The sequence below is a fragment of the Epinephelus lanceolatus genome, chromosome 21 (assembly GCF_041903045.1).
Source record: "Epinephelus lanceolatus isolate andai-2023 chromosome 21, ASM4190304v1, whole genome shotgun sequence".
NCBI lineage: Eukaryota > Metazoa > Chordata > Actinopteri > Perciformes > Serranidae > Epinephelus > Epinephelus lanceolatus.
In genome coordinates, this window is record NC_135754.1 from 28,396,661 (window position 1) to 28,414,239 (window position 17,579).

A 17,579-nucleotide genomic window follows, 5' to 3' on the forward strand; every position below is an offset into this window, starting at 1 on the left:
GACGTGAAGGAAGCCACATCTGATGTGGCAGTTATATCAGGTCCATGATTGCCAAAAAAATATCAAGTGATTTAATTTGTACAACATGAGCACAACAACATCAGGGACTTTTTTGTTTTTGCATTACTGTTATTTTTATTTTCCCTTTTGTTTTAAAGTGTGTTGACTCGTGAACTTGGCAACATTTCTTCACACATTTTAATTAAGCAGCTGCATTATTCGGCCTTAAAGCGCAACCCTTTCACTCGTGTGTGGAGGGTGGAATAAATACTCTACTCAGCTGATATTCTTTAAAGGGATAGCTCAGATTTTTTTGAAGTGCTTTGTTCATAGGCAGTGTACTACCTGCAGTAGATGTCTCCAGTTTGGAGAAGCAGGAAGGAGTCTGACATGGGAGGTAATGAATGTTGTGCAGCTATCAGTTTAAGTGTACGCTATATTTAATATATTTTCACCACTTTACCTTGCTGTCAAACAGCTCTTTCTGACAGGGAACTGAAGCTTTTGTACCTGTTTACGCTCTTGTCAAAGCCACCAGACTCCATTGACAAAAACAGTAATTTTACCTCGTAGAACACACGAGCTGCTGGTGTGCCGCTGTCTCCATCCATGTTTGTTTGCTTGTCTTAATATGTGACTTTGGTGAATCTGAACAAACCCGTTTAAAACACCAAAGTCGCACAATAACAGGAACAAAATACGTGATGAGGCAGCGGTTGACCAGCAGCTCCTGTGTTCTGTGACGTAAAATTACTGTTTTTGTAAATGGAGTCTGTTGTCCTTGAAAAGCCGGAGTCCCTTCAGGATTTCGTGGGCTGTTTGTGGGATTGCCGCGGCCTGAAATGCCTGATTTCACAGCAACTTTTCAAGAAAATTGTGATGCATGTTGTGATGTTGTCACAGACTCAGAGCTTATTATTAAGAGCACTTGGTGTTTACCACTAAATCTCATGACGGCGAATTTGCGAAGAGATGGCCCGCTGATTGGCTTACCCTGACATTCTTACTCAAAACAATCCCACTCCTCTTGCCTAAACCTAACCAACCCCACCAACGAAGGCAAAGATCACTAGCTAAATCATAGTGAGCACAGGGCGGGTCATTCATTCACTAGCCTAGGATTCGCAAATGTGCTTCAACGATTGCTAAAGGACCGTCTAGCATGAGCTAACACAGCAGCTGCAGCGGCTAACACCCGAGACCAAGCCGTCAAGCATTCCGGACATTCTCAGCAGTACATTGCTCAACTGTGTCAGCACTCCTGTCTGCTTCTCCAAACTGGGGGGGGGGGGGCGTGACGACCGACATCTACTGTAGGTAATACACTGATTATAAATAAGTACCCATCTGTCCCTTTAAAGCTCACCCCTCTTACTTGTGTTTTGAGGGTGGAATAAATATTGTATATAGTTGATATTGTTTGACCAGGTCAGATCAAAGTGTTGGTGCATGAAAAATAAATCAGACTGCTTCTTTATGTTTTCTGAAGGACTGAATCAATGTTCACTCTGTTGGTGATATAATAAAGTAAAAATGTGTTTCCTCTGGCAAAATGTACAAATCAGGAGTAGAATGAGAGCACTTAGAGCCACGTCTCCTTCCAACAGTAAACACCTTCCTCATCAGGTAAACGTTTAAGTTCCAAAATAATCAAACATGAGGTCCAAAAAATCCAAAAACCTACCTATAAACCGTATATATATTGAGCTATTTCTTCATTTGCTTATATTCATGTTTTCCCGCTCAGACTCTCCAGCTGTTAGTGAGTACGCTCCGCGCTGCAGCAGAGTCAGAAATGCTCCAGTTGAAACAGGAAAAGCTTCGTGTTCCAAGCTGAGGCGGACATTTTTTTTTTGTCTTCCAATCACCGGCCCTCAGAGCTGGGCGAGCTGTGATTGTGATTGGCTCTCGTCTCTCTGGCCGCCCTCCCACTGGACACCCGAGAGAGGATTTGATTGGCTGACGGTGACCGCAGGGGGGGTGGCAAACTCTCAGCGTCAGGACTGTATCGTTCCCTTGAGGTACCACATCCCTGCGTGGCTGCTGCAGCACTCCTGGAACGACAGATTAAAGGTTACATCAGTGATTTATTATTAAAAAACAAAAAAGAAAAGCTCCTTAAAGACAGACTCTGTCCTGTCACTCAGCTCACATTGAGCAGCCGGTCGATGTCCGCCTTCGGGACGTCTCCAAACTCCTGTGCCAGTTTGGCTTGTATCATCGGCCTCCTGACGCGGTAGTTCTTGTTGAACAGGTCATAGAGCAGCCGACGTTGCTGCAGGAGGAAAAACACGGAATTAATTGAAAGGAATAGTTCGACATTTTGAGCATACGCTTATTTGCTTTCCAACTGAGAGTTAGACAAAGGATTGACACATCTAAAGCCCTTTTTAAATAGGAGTTGTGCAAATTTGCAGGAAAGCCCAATCAGTCTTCTTTCAGCATTGGCAGTATAAAAACAAAATCGGGGAGTGAAGCAAAATGCCACCTGCCTACTTTTGTTCATACAGAATGTGCCTTTTTCGGTGCAATGGGGGGCGTGAGCAAGTAACAAAACGTGTAGCTCAGCGTGTGACGTAATCAGTGACGTGGGAGGGAAGCCGCAGCTGGTCAGTCACTGTTTCCTTTATGTCGGGGAATTTAACACAAAGTCTCATGGAGACATTTGCAGCTAAAACACACTTAATACCACAATAAGTCAACCAGAAGAAACAAGCGAGAGAAGAAACACTTTTGCCGAGCAGCTTTGCCTCTTCGGCTATGGCTGTGGCCGACAAACAGAACTGTGGCCTACTTTGTCGCAGTCATGTCACCATCCAAATTACACACAGTTCAACACACTGCATGTGGTTTCTGAAATTCATGTGAAATTCTGGTGATAGCTGAAGGCTTCCACTTGTGGTTTGTGGCGCGGGTTTAGCTGCAAAAGTCTGCATGTAGAGTCAAGACAGGAAGGATGTTGTGACATCACTGTAAACCTGGGCAAAAAGTGTTTACCTTATCGAATTCGTCTCCAGTCTCCCACAGACCAAACACCTTCTGTTCGTCGGGGGCTGCTGTGCTCTGAGCAGGAAACTAAAGTCAGAGGGAGACAGCCGCATTAGAAAGGCAACTGACAAGAGAGTTACCAGATCAAATCCAAATCTTGCTATGCTAAGACCCTGATCAAACACACTGTTTTGGCAACGTGGGGCGGCTTTCTGTGGTGGTTTTCAGTGAGAGTGGAGCGTTCTGCTTGTTGCTTTTGCAAATCAGAGCACCTCGCATTTCTGCAGGAGCACCCTGAACAACTCATGTTGAAATACTACAACAACTCAGAGCACAAAAGGCGCCCAAAGTCATTGCCCTTTTTTCACATTGTCCAGTCAGATGAATTGTGAGGCAGCCTTTCTGTGAAGAAGAACAAGCGCGTGAAGCTAACATCTGCTTACTTTCAACATCACCCTCGGCAAGCTGCAAGACATTTCTGAACAAACTGTTGCCTCAACTACTTTGTAACACTCTACCAACCATAACGAGGCCTGACAATACACAGCAGATCGTCAAACTGTCCCTGACTCGTCCTAAAACAAGCCCTGAACCAACCATCAGGCAGGCGAAGCTCCTGGACCAGCAGGTAGTACCACCTGTGATTTCTGCTCTTTCTAAAGGTCTCATGAACCCACACAGACCTCTGTACCTTACGCTGTAGCCTGACGTGCACCTCCCAAGAAATGTAGAGACCTCCTGTCTATTTCTGTAAGCTGAAACCATTTCCCTCAGTGGAAACAAAGCTTTTATTTACTTTAATTTCACAGATAAGAAACAATAAATTGTGAAGACAATAAAGCCTCCACAAAAATAGCATTTTAAGCCTTGTGTGTGATTTATCCTGGCTTCATATGAGCAGCTCGTCACTGGGCTTTTGTACATGGCTCTCAACTACTGACCGTAACGAGGCCTGACGATACACAGCAGATCGTCAAACTGTCCCAGACTCGTCCGAAAACAAGCCCTGAACCAACAACCACACAGGCGGAGCTCCTGGACCAGCTAATAGTACTACCTGCGATTTCTGATGTACCCACACAGATCTCTGTTCCCTGTGACCAACAAACTATTTGGGAGCAGTCTCACGCCTTCAATCAGAGCCAGAGCAAGTGCCTTTGCCTGTCCATTTTTTATGCAGATTGCCAAAAATGCTCTGTCTGATCAGGGCAGGCTTCATAGAAAAAAAAAAGGTGTGCTGGGCCCAATCCTGGAGCAAAACACCATCATTACAGACTCTCAGCTGTCAGACACGAAGAGAGAAGAGATCGTGTTCGGACTGGTGAAAGTGTGTTAATAACAAACATAATAAAGCATGCATGCTCATCCTTTGATTCAAGTGTCCACGTTGCCATGTCATGCAACAGTTAACAAATCACAGCATTGCTCTCCTTTCTCTCAGATGCTCATGCTTTGTCTGTTAATTTGGTCCGCTGACAGAACGTCAAAAACAAGAGGAGGCCAAGCACTGCTGTGACCAGAAGCACCAACGCTGAGAAGGATTAACGTCCAGACACAGCACACTGACTCAGAACTGATCTATGAACTGTCAGACGTCTCAACAATAATGTTCACTGTGACACACAAGGTGAATCCTCTGATTCTAGATCTGCCTGCGTTTGCAAACATCACACCAGCGTAGTCTCTCGCTGAGCAGTAATGAGCTTTGAGGCTAATAATCTGTTGCATAACAAAGATGGCGTCCGGCCAGTCCCTCCCCCTACGGCGGTTACAATCCTCTCATGTCGAGGATACAGATTGGATAAGACCTGAGCCAGGACAGGGCTGGTCCTGGCAGGAGACCTGGCTGCTTAATGAAACAAGAGGACATGGCACAGGCCTCGCCACTCCCCGCCCTATGAGCAAACGCCACACCAAGTAAAACACAGCTACGAAAGCAGCGGTAACAGTCCTCATCCAGCTATTTTGAGCTTACAAACAGCAGCCAGGGCGTACAGGGAAACACACTGCAAACACATGGAGGTGTCAGGTAGCTGCTGGAACCTGAGCGAGAACCTGAGAACCAGGTTTGCATTGCTTCAGTGCACCGACCGACAACAAAGCGCTCCTGAGCAAAACGACCGTTAATGCTGTTATTCTGTTGGGGAAAACTGATAGCTGCATTCAAGCTGAGAAAAAAACATTTTAGCACCCAGAGGCAGCTTGGACGGACAGAAAGAGAGCGGCAGCAGCTCTTGGTGCAGCATTGTGCCAACTGGAGCCTCAATTTAAGATTGTTTTAGTGTCAATCAAACAACAAATCATTCATAATAATTGTTTTGTCTATGCCTAACAAGTCTCTCAAAGCCCACGCTGATGTTTTTAAGTATCCTGTTTTGTCTGAGCAACCATCCCAGACCCATAATATTCCTGTATACTGTGATATAAAAAAAGAATATCATTTGAGAGGCTGGAACCTGTGAATTTCTGGCATTTTTGCCGATTCATCTTACTGATAAGTCTTATAAATTGCGCTGTGTATCCATCTGCGCTCTTCTCTGGGATTTTCAACATTGAAATGCACACTGGGGGGTTGTTTTTAGCTCTTTAAACGGCCTCTTACGGCTGGCTCAAGAAGCCAGTCAATCCCCACAGACCCTCATGTTAAAATGCCCGACTTTACAGAAGAAATAAACCTGTTTACAGCCTGGTACAAAAACTGTGGCTCTATGGCTAACGTCCTACATTATGACAACTGTACAAGAGATTCATTTTTATATCAAAGGCAGGCCACTTTGAGAGACAGACTGTTTGCCGATAGCACCTTCAGCTTCTCAGTCAGATCCACCCCTCGCTCTTCCACAGCACCACCTTCTCGCCCCAAATATGGTCACTTCTGACTCCAGAAAAAACAAGACAGTGACAGTGTTAATGCTGAACTTGAGGCTTCAAAAGGAGAGTCCACAAACACCGTAGCTGCTTCCATTATTTTATATTCATTCATTCATTTTCCGTAACTGCTTATCCGGTCACAGGGGGCTGGAGCCTATCCCAGCTGACAGTGGGTGAGAGGCGGGGTACACCCTGGACAGGTCACCAGACTATCACAGGGCTGACACATAGAGACAGACAACCATTCACACTCACATTCACACCTACAGACAATTTAGAGTCACCAGTTACTGCATGTCTTTGGACTGTGGGAGGAACCCTCAACAGGATAAGCGGTTACGGAAAATGAATGAACAAATGAATACTACTACCACTAATAACAACAGTAAATAAATAAATAAATAATGGGCCTGCCCTTAAATGAGTAAGTGTCGAGATGGAAGAAAATGTTGCTGCCATTCGGAGTAGTAAATCCCTGCCTCAAAGCAATAGGAAGAGCGATTTTTTGCCGCCTGACACAGGATCTCTGGGTTCATATTTCCTCATCTTCTCACTGATACCTCTTCCAACATGCTCTCATCAATTCAGCAGCTCCCTGCAGTGTTTTGCCTGGTGATTGTCAGTCTACTCTGCATGCGGCCTCACAGTAACAAGAGTGCTCACACAAATGAGATCTCAAACACACAGATTCAAAGAAGGAAAACAGAAGCATCCAGTGTGAAGCAATTGGAGATATACATCCGACTCCTTGTAAATCCTCATCTCAATCCCCCCTGAATACTCACAGGCACCATTATCTGTTTGCACTGGCAGAGCAGTATGGCGTCCTGCAGCATGTGGTCCGAGATGGAGGGGAAGACGCTCTGTCCCACTGGCATAGAGGCCAGGTGAAGGCCGAACAGCCTCTTAAACTCGTTCAGCGTCAGTACAAAATGCTTCCTGAAAGTCTTTGTCACAAACTCCTGCAGCTCCTGGGACACCGTGTTGGCGGGACTCCCTCCGTTACCGTTAGTGTGATCGAAGCCGGGGGAGATGGCACTGGGGTAACCATTGACAGAACCGTTGGGTATGGAGGACGACGTGTCCATGGGTTCGTCTTCCCTGTCACTGACCGGTTCCTGTTTGACACGGACGCTGCTCCCTGCCCGCCTGGTGTCCAGGTCCTTCTGTAGGGACGAGTGGTTGTCGTGAGCGCGCTCCTGAGCCATCTTCAGACGCTGCTCGCCACTGATGTGGACAGGCTCTGGAAAACAACACAGACATCAGCTGAATGTTTAATGTTAATGCGTTAACGGGTGGCTGTTACAGAGGAAACTCACCAGGCTGAGGGGAGTTCTTTGGCATGAAGTCTTCTTTTGAGAAGTTAAAGACTTTTTCCAACCTTTAAAATAAGAGAGTACAAATTAAAACAGTCCACAAACCCTCCAAGAACATTTATTATCACTTCCATGATTGACAGGAACACCCTGGTGCATTCCTGAGTGAAGCACATTCCTCCCGCTTCTTTGAGTGTAACCTACTTGCTCTGGATGCCGAGCCACAGCATGTGTTGCCTGTGGGCAACATCTGGGTGTTTCTTAATGAAGTCTACATCAGTAGGCAGCAGGAACTCCCAGCCCCGGTTGACTCGGGGAGCAGCCACATGCTCCAGGAACTCCTTCACATCCTCTGGAGGAAGCTGACGGGAGACAGGAGGAAGAGCTTGTTAGGTGTGTTTACCTGGACGAAGGGAACAACCGTAGCCTCAGGGTGACAAGAAGCAAGTTGGAGCGAGGGTTCAAAGACACTCCAGTGAAGCTCTCAGCATCTAAACAACCGTGAAAGACTGAGGTGGCACTGAGCATCTGGGAGGTCTAGGAGTTTTTATTTATGTTGCACTCACACAAAAACTGTGTCATTATGTCATGGATAATATAAAGCCCCATTTCCACCGAGCGGTACGGTTTTCCACTGTGAAAAGTTGTGGATGGTACCAATGGTACTGTTCTGTACCGTTCCCATTTTTGGTCCCCCCTCTGTTGGGGTACCTAGCACACAGATCTGGTACTAAAAGGTGGAGCTGTGAACACTGCAGTCTGTTGATTGGTCACTAGAGGACGGTCACTCTGCTCAGGGCTGAGTTGTGGCTGGTTTTGAGGCTCATGTAACCACTGTTCATACTGTGGAGAGTTTTATTAGTTTTACTCCCACTGGTGTTAATGAAACTCATCTCATCCGCACATCACTGTAAAAGACTTTCTCCTCTCAGTGCCTGCTCTATTTCTGCAATAAACTGTAAAATCAGAAAGAAACACTAGCAAAACAACCAATTCACACCGGATCCAGTCTAATGAGTGAAATTAAAAAGGTGGACGCATATCACACTCCCACAAACAACTTCCTTGCAAATGTGTTGAAACACCCAAGAGACTAATTCACCATGAAAGCAGTCTCTGGAGTGAGATGCATATTTTAAACCTGAGTGCCTCAAACAATTAGTTTTCCACTGCCAACGTGCAATTTTCAAACATTTCCATGACGGTTAAATTGTGCAAAATAGTTGCAAGCTAAACCACGAAGAAAATCCATGAAGTTTAATTATTGTAGCACAAAAATGCAGAAGGAAATGCAGTCTACTGAGCCATCTTCAGCTGTCATTACAAAGAAGAAACAGTCATCGGTCATTTTAGGATTCTGGTCTTACTTTGATGATGGATGCGATCTCCTTTCTCATGACAGAGCGCTCCAGAGTGAACCTCCACATCTACAAGAGAAACAACTGAGTCACTATGACTTTACAACCATGTCGACCACACACACGATGAGGCACTGTGCTGATAGTGGGTTTTTATTTTGTGTGAACAGTGACAGCAGCTCACCACAAAGTCCCGGCCTCGACAGAGCACTTCAGCAGGGACGCCGCTGTGAGGACTGCACGTGTTTTTAGGATACAGAACATCACTGCAGAAATAAAACATACAGAGACATCACTTAACTGCAGGTCTGTAAGCTTAATGTGAAACATATTAAACTCACTCAGATATTGTGGTGTACAGAAACAGAATGCCAAACTACTGGACCAATCAGCCTAATATTACATGTGCACATTAACTACAGTACGCTCAAGGATCTCTCGTGGTTGTGGTGATTAAAAAAATCCTGTTTTATTGACTTGTTAAAAGGAGTGAGGAGTCAGTGACGGTTTAAAACAGTCGGTAGGGGCTGCAAGTTTTCCGGAAATCAGCTACTTAAAAAAAAAAACAAAAAAAAAAACCTCACTGTCTGTTGCAGGCCACATTATGGCCTTCGTCATGGCTAAAAAACTTACATCCACAAATAAGTGTGGTCTCATTCTGGACCGGAGCATCAGCAGCTTAATTCCATTCGCAACATGTTATAATCCACTAAAACTAGGCATGTCAGGAGGTGAATTAGTCCTAGTTTTGTTAGGTTCTCCACCTTGTTGACTGTAATCGAGCCTGGAAGGACAATTCTACCAGATGTGGCTGCGCCTCGGCTGCTGCCTGGTGTTGTCCTGGTTTTGTTTCTGCGCTCTATGCACCTGGCGTTTTTGCTGGTGGTGCTCTGACTCCTCTAGTTGAAAAAACTTCAACTCAAAGCATAAAAAGCACCCCATGTCATCTTTTTCCACACTGTCCAATCGGATGATCTGAGAGGCAGGTCTGTGGTGGTCACGACAACAAGTTTACAGTTGGTAAACAATGGAGGAGAAACTGGTGGTAGCAGTTGCTGGATACCCAGAGCTATACGGCCCAATGACAGACAGCAGGTTGTCAAACTGCCCCTGAGTCATCCTAAAATATGCCTGGAAACATCCATCATGGAGGAGAAGCTCCTGGACCAACTGGTGGTACTCCCCATGATCCACCCTCTTTTTTAGGGTCTCATGTACCCACACAGATCTCTGTTTCCCTGTGCCCAACAAACTATTTACTGACAGCCTCTCACCCTCAACCAGAGCCACAGCAAGTACCCTCTGCCTCAACATTTTAGGGACTAGATATGATTACTGTCAAATAACTAAAAAAAACAAACAGTATATTGCTCACACATGAAAGTTAGAATAAGGAGGTGAGTCCATGGTGGCCACAGACAAACAGTTTCTTTTTTTCGGTCCGTTTTGGGCTACGCAAAACTCAAAAAGCACATTTCAAGGACAATTTGTGGCACATAGTTGTGTTTACTGTTGTTATTTCTTATTTGTTGTGCTGTAGCCTACAGACAAAGTTAATATTGTTCAACGGCCATTAATGAACGGCGTGGATCAAAGATTTGTGGCTGTTCTTTACTGTTAGTGACAGCTGCAGTAAGGACAGTGCCTTTGTACATGGGGCGTCGGCTCGAACCATTAAGCCACCGACGCCCCCATATTTTCTTGTTTTTATGTGATAGTTGTCGACTAATTGGTTAGTTTTTCTGCTCATTTTTTGTGCTTCTTGTTGTCATTTACTTTTGTTGTATTTTTCTAAACTATGCTAGCTTTGTTTTTAATTTATTTATTTTCTCCTATTTTTGTTATTAGTTGATCTCTCCTAACACCATTCTTATTTTTCTATACATTTCAAGCTCATGATTTTATCTTGTGTGTGTAAATAAAGTAAAATAGAAATAATAATTACGTAATAATCAAGGACACACAGCCTCTCGTTGCAGGCAGCAGAGCTCTCTCCAGCTCCATTTCAAACAGCACCTCTAATCTGTGTAAACCTTTTAGTGACATGTTCTCTCACCTCTTGACGACCCAGTTGCCCTGAACCAGCAGCGCCACCTGTTGGATGCAGCGCAGTGCTGCAGTTGAGTCCGTGCCAGAGGCTAGCAGGCCCATCAGGTTGGCAAATGGCATCACCTTGACTACAGACGAGAGGAGACACAGGGAAGTGAAATATAAAACTGATTGCTGATTATATAGTATGAACATTATGCAGCTCATGTTTGTGAGAAATGTACTGAGGTTTGGATGCATTCAATAACTCTGTACCAGAGGAGGATAAACTCTTAAACCATTTCACATCTGACATCAATACTAATGCTTTGTCGCCCCCGTGTGGCAGACAGAAAAACTGCATGGGAAATGTGGACTGTTGGACATTAACCTGCCATTTAAATAATCTAATTATGTCACAATTCATCACTTTCTTGTCACAGTCCTACGATCTGCTGATGAGTTTTGTGTGAATGTGTTGGCCTACCATTCTTCATCAGGGTCTTGACTTGCTCTCCCAGTGGCAGAGTGCGGAGCTGAGCCATGGAGAGAACATTACTGGGACCGACAGGCTTCACACTGTCATACAGGAGAAACAGGTGGAGAGAGAAACATCAGTGAAGCATCTCTGAAATTGTTTGATATCCTTTGAAATCTCATACTGGTCAGACCTGGGAGGAATACTTACACTTTTTCCTCTGCGAGAGGGGGCATCAGCATCGCCAGGTATTCCCTGCAAAAATAAGAGTGAGTATGTAACGAGGGAACCATAAGTCAGGAAGTCTGAAGTCCATCCAAGCAGCTACTTTTGGTTCCAAAGGTACCAAACTGAAAGTGTTTGGTGGAAACGGGGCTTATGTTACCAAACTGTAAGGAATGTTTCACAGACTAAGACATCATGTAGCCTCACAGTCAATGTTATTTGTTGATACTCACTTTGGAGTTTTGACTAGTTCAGAGTTCTCCGAGGCGTCCACTGACTGGCAGAACAGGTACTGCCTTTCATGCTCCGAGCGCCCGTCCTGAATTTAAATAACACGACAAACACAAACTGGTGCTGACAAGATCATCTGACAAGTACAAGCTCTCTTGTTCCTCACTGACTCAAAGCTGCAGGTTTTAGCATTAACTCTGATGACTACAACATAAAAGGGAGAGCTCCCCCTACCTTGACACCGTGGTAGTGCAGGTGAACCCAGGGCTCCTCTGCCTGCTTCTTCTGAAGGAACTCGTACGACTGGATCCTCCTCTGCCGAGCCTGCTCTGACTCAGGACGAGCAAACCTCACCTGCAGGGGAAACACATGCAGAATTTTTTTTTTTTTTTTAGAAATGAGGGGTTCACACTGGTACCAGTCTCACTTAGGCAGACCTATCTCAGGCTTTCATCGTAATCCTGCACTACGGGAAAATATTCTCTGGGTTGTTCGCATTTATTTAAACCAATCACAGTTGTCTTGGGGCACTAAGCCCTGGAGGTAGCTATGGTGTGCTTGCAAAAATAGTGTTGGAAGGGAACTGCATAGAAATGCCTAAATCCCCGCAAAAGAAAACGCCACAGAAAGACTTTAAAAGACGTTTTAGTGTGTAGGTTGTTGACTCTGTGGTAGTTGTTGTATCACGCACAGCGCTAAAAAGAAGTGTGGCGATAGGTGTTATACCCACAGCCTACATCCTATGAGCCAGACTACACTGATACATACAGAAGACCATGTAATCATTAGTGTGTGTGCAAGTCTTCACCGTGATGGCCTTGGCTTCGTCCTCGGCTTCATCCTGGGAGGAATCTCCACCTGCAGACAGAAGACTCTGCTCATACAACAGCCATACATGATTGGATGAAAAATAGTATCAGTAACATTGTTAACACTGTGCTACATTACAGAGAAATACAAAACCGTACTAATGAACCTTCATTAATATAGGCCTATATTTTATCTACAAGTGCACATCACACACTGAGCGAGCCGCCTGTTAATGACGCTGTGGGCTAATGGGCATGTAGCTACTTCCATGTTTCAGATGATACGTCATGTTTGTAGTTGACCAATGAAGATGAGTTTACATATCACCTTGGGTTCGTCCTTCACCTTCTCAAAATGATCCCACACTTTGGATTTCCTGCCTGACATGTTATTAACTAGCCTGTGGAATAACCGCAGGTACCAGCTCTGGAAATTAACCTGACTCCTGTCTGACTGCTGAGTGTGGCCACTTCCTGTGTCTGTCGTTTCAAATTAAATTCCCACATGGTCCAGTCATATAGGTTTTGCTTTATTTTGACAAGGTGCAGCTCCTAATAGAGTTTCACGTTATTATTTTTTTCTGCGACTAAGCAACCAATGAAATCTTGCGGACTAATGACATTTCTGGTTGACTAACGTTCGGTCGACTATTACGGGGCAGCCCTAATTAACACAAGGTTTTAAGGCATTTTTGTTTAAAAAACAAAACAAAACAAAACAAAACAAACAAAAAAACCCCAGAAAAACAGACACACCTTCATTTGCCACCTCCCTCTCTCTGGTTTTGGTGTCGGCCTTGTCCAGGTAAGAGAAGCTTGGTCTCATCTGGAGGATTCCCGTCAGAGGTGTGACGTGAAGCTCACCTGTTTACACAAATAATACACCAATCAAAAACAAAAATCCTGCTTCTGGTGATTGTGGACTCATGTAAGTGTGTCATGAAGTCCATCATACCGACACATGTGGTTATCTTCAACATAAACACACAGTTAAACTGAGGGTTGTTACTTAACGCAGATAAGAAAGGTAACGCTGATAAGGACTCACATGGACTCTGTGAACATATGAGCGACCTTTGTGTATTTACAAGCAGCAGCAGCCGCCAGGTTAGACAAACCATAACACAAACATGGTGCTGAAGTGAAACAGAATCAGGTCAGACCTTTACGAAACACAGCAGCGGCGTATCTGGATGTGTTGGTGGTGGCCTGGATGGAGGAGAAGGTCTGTTTGTCCATCATTTTCCTGGAGAAGAAGAGTAATTATATCAGTTTCATTCACAAATGTAACTAATATAGGAAACACACTTATTTGCATTTTTACTGAGAGTCAGTGAGAAGACTGATACCACGTTTGAGTCTGTGTGCCAAAGATGAAGCTTGTTTGCTATGTTGTTTGTGTAGTCTGGACGAAAAGTAGTGTACAAATGACAATTCGCCATTTTGCAAGGGGTTATCTGCTGGACTATTTCTTGATTCTGAAATGCAGCACGGACTCTGAGGAGTTGCTGTTCCAAACCAAGAAGTAGTGTCCCCTTGTTTCCACTCTATGTGCTAAGCTAAGCATATTTGACGTACAGACATGAGTGGTATCAAACTCTTCACCAGATAGCAAACATTTCCCAAAACGGCAAACCTTTGGACAGCAACATACAAACAGGTTAGTTAGTGGCATGTGAGCGCAGAGGAGGTTCAATAGTAGACATACACGGAATAGGTGTTGGTTTCGTCATAAGTCGTGCCGTCCACATTCAGAGCGATCTGCTCTCCTTTGCTGCGACAGTAGTTTGGACTCATTGTGTCGATGGCCATTTCCAGCTCCACCTGCGGAATGGAGCAGTACAAAAAACACACGTTAAATTTATTCTATATGAATGGATGATAAATTGGGATGCAACAATGTTTTTCTGTTGTTTCACATTAGTTTTGCGCAGGTTAAAAAGCAGGGCTCAAGACTAACTGCGTCCAGTTGTCAACAGAAAAGGTGTTTATGATGAACTAAAGATCTTCCTCAGGACATCTTTGGGATAAAAGGACGCAGCAAATTCACTGTCGACGCACTTTCCCCCCTGACATACTACATTATGAATAACATATCTGTGCTGAAATCGAAAGGAGGAAAGCCAGTTAGCGTTAGGTGTTAGCAGCAGGTGGCCGGAGCTAACTGCTAGCGGAAGTTGCATAGAATGAAATTAAGAGGCATTCAAGTTCTGTTCAGTAAAAATAAGTATTGGGTGAAGGTTAAGTACAACATGATGTGTTCAAATGTAATCTTGTAAAAGTTAGTTTTTGATGACAAACTTGAATAAATACAGCTGTTACGGGGGAAATTTGTTGATGTTTTCTCTGCAATATAAAATTAATATTAGAAAGGGAATAATGAATATTATATATATATTAACCTCTCTAACTCCGCCAGGACACCGACGTCCTCGCTCCCCTCCTCCTCTGTTAAATGGTATCTCCCAGGCGCACTACGTCATCAAACCATGTGATGTTCGGTATTGCCGGATTCCAGAAGCTCTCAACTTTTCAAAAATAACATCGTTTTTCTTTTATTTATTGTGTATTTCGCACCAAAGCAGCCTAAACACACAAAGTCCAAAATCGCGATGAGTGGTGACAAGTCATGTCATGCCGTTTTTCAAGGGGAAAAGTTAAAGGATTACTTGCGATCTTATGCGGAGCTGTTAGCGGGGACTTAGATCTTTTCTAAAAGGTAAGAGTCTCACTCCTACCACTATTTTTGGCTGAGATATACCATCTAGATAGTGGGATCATAACTTTAACGTTTCATATGGCTTTATTTGGCGATATTTTATGGTGTTTCTGTGTCATAAACAACATCAGCTATCATAATCACACCTGATTTCAATAAGGTACAATGTCTGAAGCTGGCTGAGTGTTGTTTGATCACTGATAGTACTGTTTTGAAGCCAAGTGACCGACTTGTCATTTGGAGCTCCGCCCGGATCTTTTCATGGAAAAAACACTGTAGAATGGTCATACTTTGAGCAGTCTTCCTCAAATTTGAAATGAGTGTTCATTGATAGTGTGCCTACAGCCCCACAGCGTCATTTACCTGCTCAGATGAAGCCACATACAGTTACTAACATTTTTTTTTATTTTATTTTAGGCAAAATCTTCAATTTTTTACTGACTTCAGAGGCCCATCACTCTGTCTCTGTATTACCTAGAGTGTTTCTGACACTTTCACAAGAAACTTCAGATAGTTTTTTTCTGGCAAGACCTCATGCATGCATGTAGTCAGAGTGGTTCAGAAGCTACAGTCATTTTAATTTGGGTATGTCATTTTAGGCGTTTTTGCTACAAAATGGAGGTAGGGTACAAGAGGTTAAAAAAGCCTTTGTGCTCATTCAAAGATAGTGTAATGAAGGACTGAATGACTTAAAAAAATCATCACTATAAAAATAACTGAACAGTTTTAGTTTGTCTGGAACAAAAAGGGGGGAATAAACAACAACAAAAGCAAAATAAACTAAAAAAAAACATCGATTTCGGCCCAGAACTTCACAACCCCTAATAAGAAAATAAGAAAAGATCCTTCTTACCCTCTGCTGCTTGGGTTTGATCTTAGCTGATAAGTGGTTGACATCATCATAGGTCATGGTGGATGGTCGGACAGGGTACTGCGACAGAAAAAAAAAAACAATGAAGTGATTAATGACACTTTGAATATTAAGCATCAATCCCACTGCAGAGAGATAACTTATCGGGACAAAAGGGAGGCGTACTCATCAGCATTAAGCACAACATCAGACATTATTACCTGGAAAAGATACAGCTTATCTGCGAGGCTTTTGGCAAGGTACACATCGATCTGAGAGAAAGAGGAATGTTGATCACAGTTATTCTCTGTTAAGATTTAAAATGATACAGCTTCATTTCCTAAAACAGCTGGGCACTGTTGTGTTTAACAACCATTAATATAAACAGGAGTTAACAGTGTATTTGTTGGGGACTATTTCTCACTGTGAGCATTTCTGCTTCCACATACAGTGACCACGCTCCTGATGATGTAACCGCATGTCACCCAGTGAAATGGTGTGGCTCATTCAATAGTTTGTGGACAACATTAGAGGTCAGTGACACAGAGGAATAAGATATATCAAGTGTGTTTGCAGGATGAGTTCAAATATCTTCGGCCCGCAGACATACCTCCTCTATAATGGGGTCGTCATCATCCCCGCTGGCCATATTGGTGTGAACAGAGCGAGGAGGGGAGAGGAGATGAAACAGGAGCAGCAGATCTCAAAGATCCAACCTGGAGACAAAGAAACACTGACTTACAGGAATTCACTGTACAGCTACACAACATTGTTGCCAAGTGGTTACACCCAAACTGCATGACAGACAACATGATCAGTGTGATTCAGCATTTTAAGACAACACCAGCATTCATTTCTGTTTTGTTTCAAGGTTGTCAGCGTTCAGGGGATCTGCAGTAGCCCCTGCTCTGTATTAAATCCACCCACACCAGAAAACAAACCATGAAAGCCAAAGTTAGCCCACAACCAGACCATGATCATGCAGTCTGTCAAGTGATGCTACCACTGACACAGCCAGGTAAACCTCACATGATGCAAGACAATGCAATAAACATTAAATGCCTGCTGCTAATGAACACACTGTGTAGCACATGTAGCATATAGCTTAAACTCTAACATGAACTCCAGGTGGTTCAAACACTCATTACAGGCAATAATTAGCAAATACAAGCTATGTTACTAGCTGCATTAGCTTGATTAGCATGCTAGCCACAAACCTTCCAGCAGTTATCACAGGCCTGGGACACACTGCGGGTTCATTTTATCATTTTAACATAATAAATACAAACCTATAAACAAATATAGCAAGAGAGAGACCAACAAGCTCAACGCTTAAAGTTCGTACACGCAAACGTATTAGCAACGAAGCTAGCTAGCCAGTGATACGTAGCCTAGCCTGGCTAGCATTAGCAAGCTAGCTCGGCGTGCTAACATACACATGCAAGTCAAAATACCACAGTCGAGTCACAAACGGCCTGTTTTTACACGTCACTTCTGCTAAAAGGGCACCGGGAATAGATTAAGGTCTCACCTGCGCACTTCACGGTACAGTTTTAGCTATCTCATCCGTGTCTGAGCTGTACAGAAGTGTGGAGAGAGACGGTGCAGGAGTGGAGTCTAACTCAGGCAGCTGAAGTCTGTCTGTGTCGAGACCATGTTGACTGAGCTCCACACAGACACGTGGGGAGGAGCCCGTGCCCATAATG

General features: G+C 44.0%; 1 protein-coding gene across 1 annotated transcript; it reads right to left on the reverse strand.

Annotated features, from left to right (window-relative positions):
• Nucleotides 1-1,279: 1,279 nt before the first annotated feature.
• Nucleotides 1,280-17,547, reverse strand: polr3e (polymerase (RNA) III (DNA directed) polypeptide E). Its single transcript, XM_033611690.2, has 21 exons — nucleotides 17,405-17,547; nucleotides 16,484-16,589; nucleotides 16,095-16,145; nucleotides 15,877-15,954; nucleotides 14,013-14,128; nucleotides 13,468-13,550; nucleotides 13,061-13,168; nucleotides 12,304-12,353; nucleotides 11,730-11,849; nucleotides 11,498-11,583; nucleotides 11,250-11,294; nucleotides 11,049-11,140; nucleotides 10,590-10,710; nucleotides 8,718-8,799; nucleotides 8,543-8,602; nucleotides 7,380-7,537; nucleotides 7,179-7,240; nucleotides 6,645-7,102; nucleotides 2,998-3,075; nucleotides 2,153-2,275; nucleotides 1,280-2,054 (listed from the first exon to the last, which is right to left on the reverse strand). Exons 2-21 carry the CDS (start codon nucleotides 16,520-16,522, stop codon nucleotides 1,998-2,000), a joined length of 2,067 nt encoding a protein of 688 aa, XP_033467581.1. The 5' UTR covers nucleotides 16,523-16,589; nucleotides 17,405-17,547; the 3' UTR covers nucleotides 1,280-1,997.
• Between the last annotated feature and the right edge of the window lie 32 nt (nucleotides 17,548-17,579).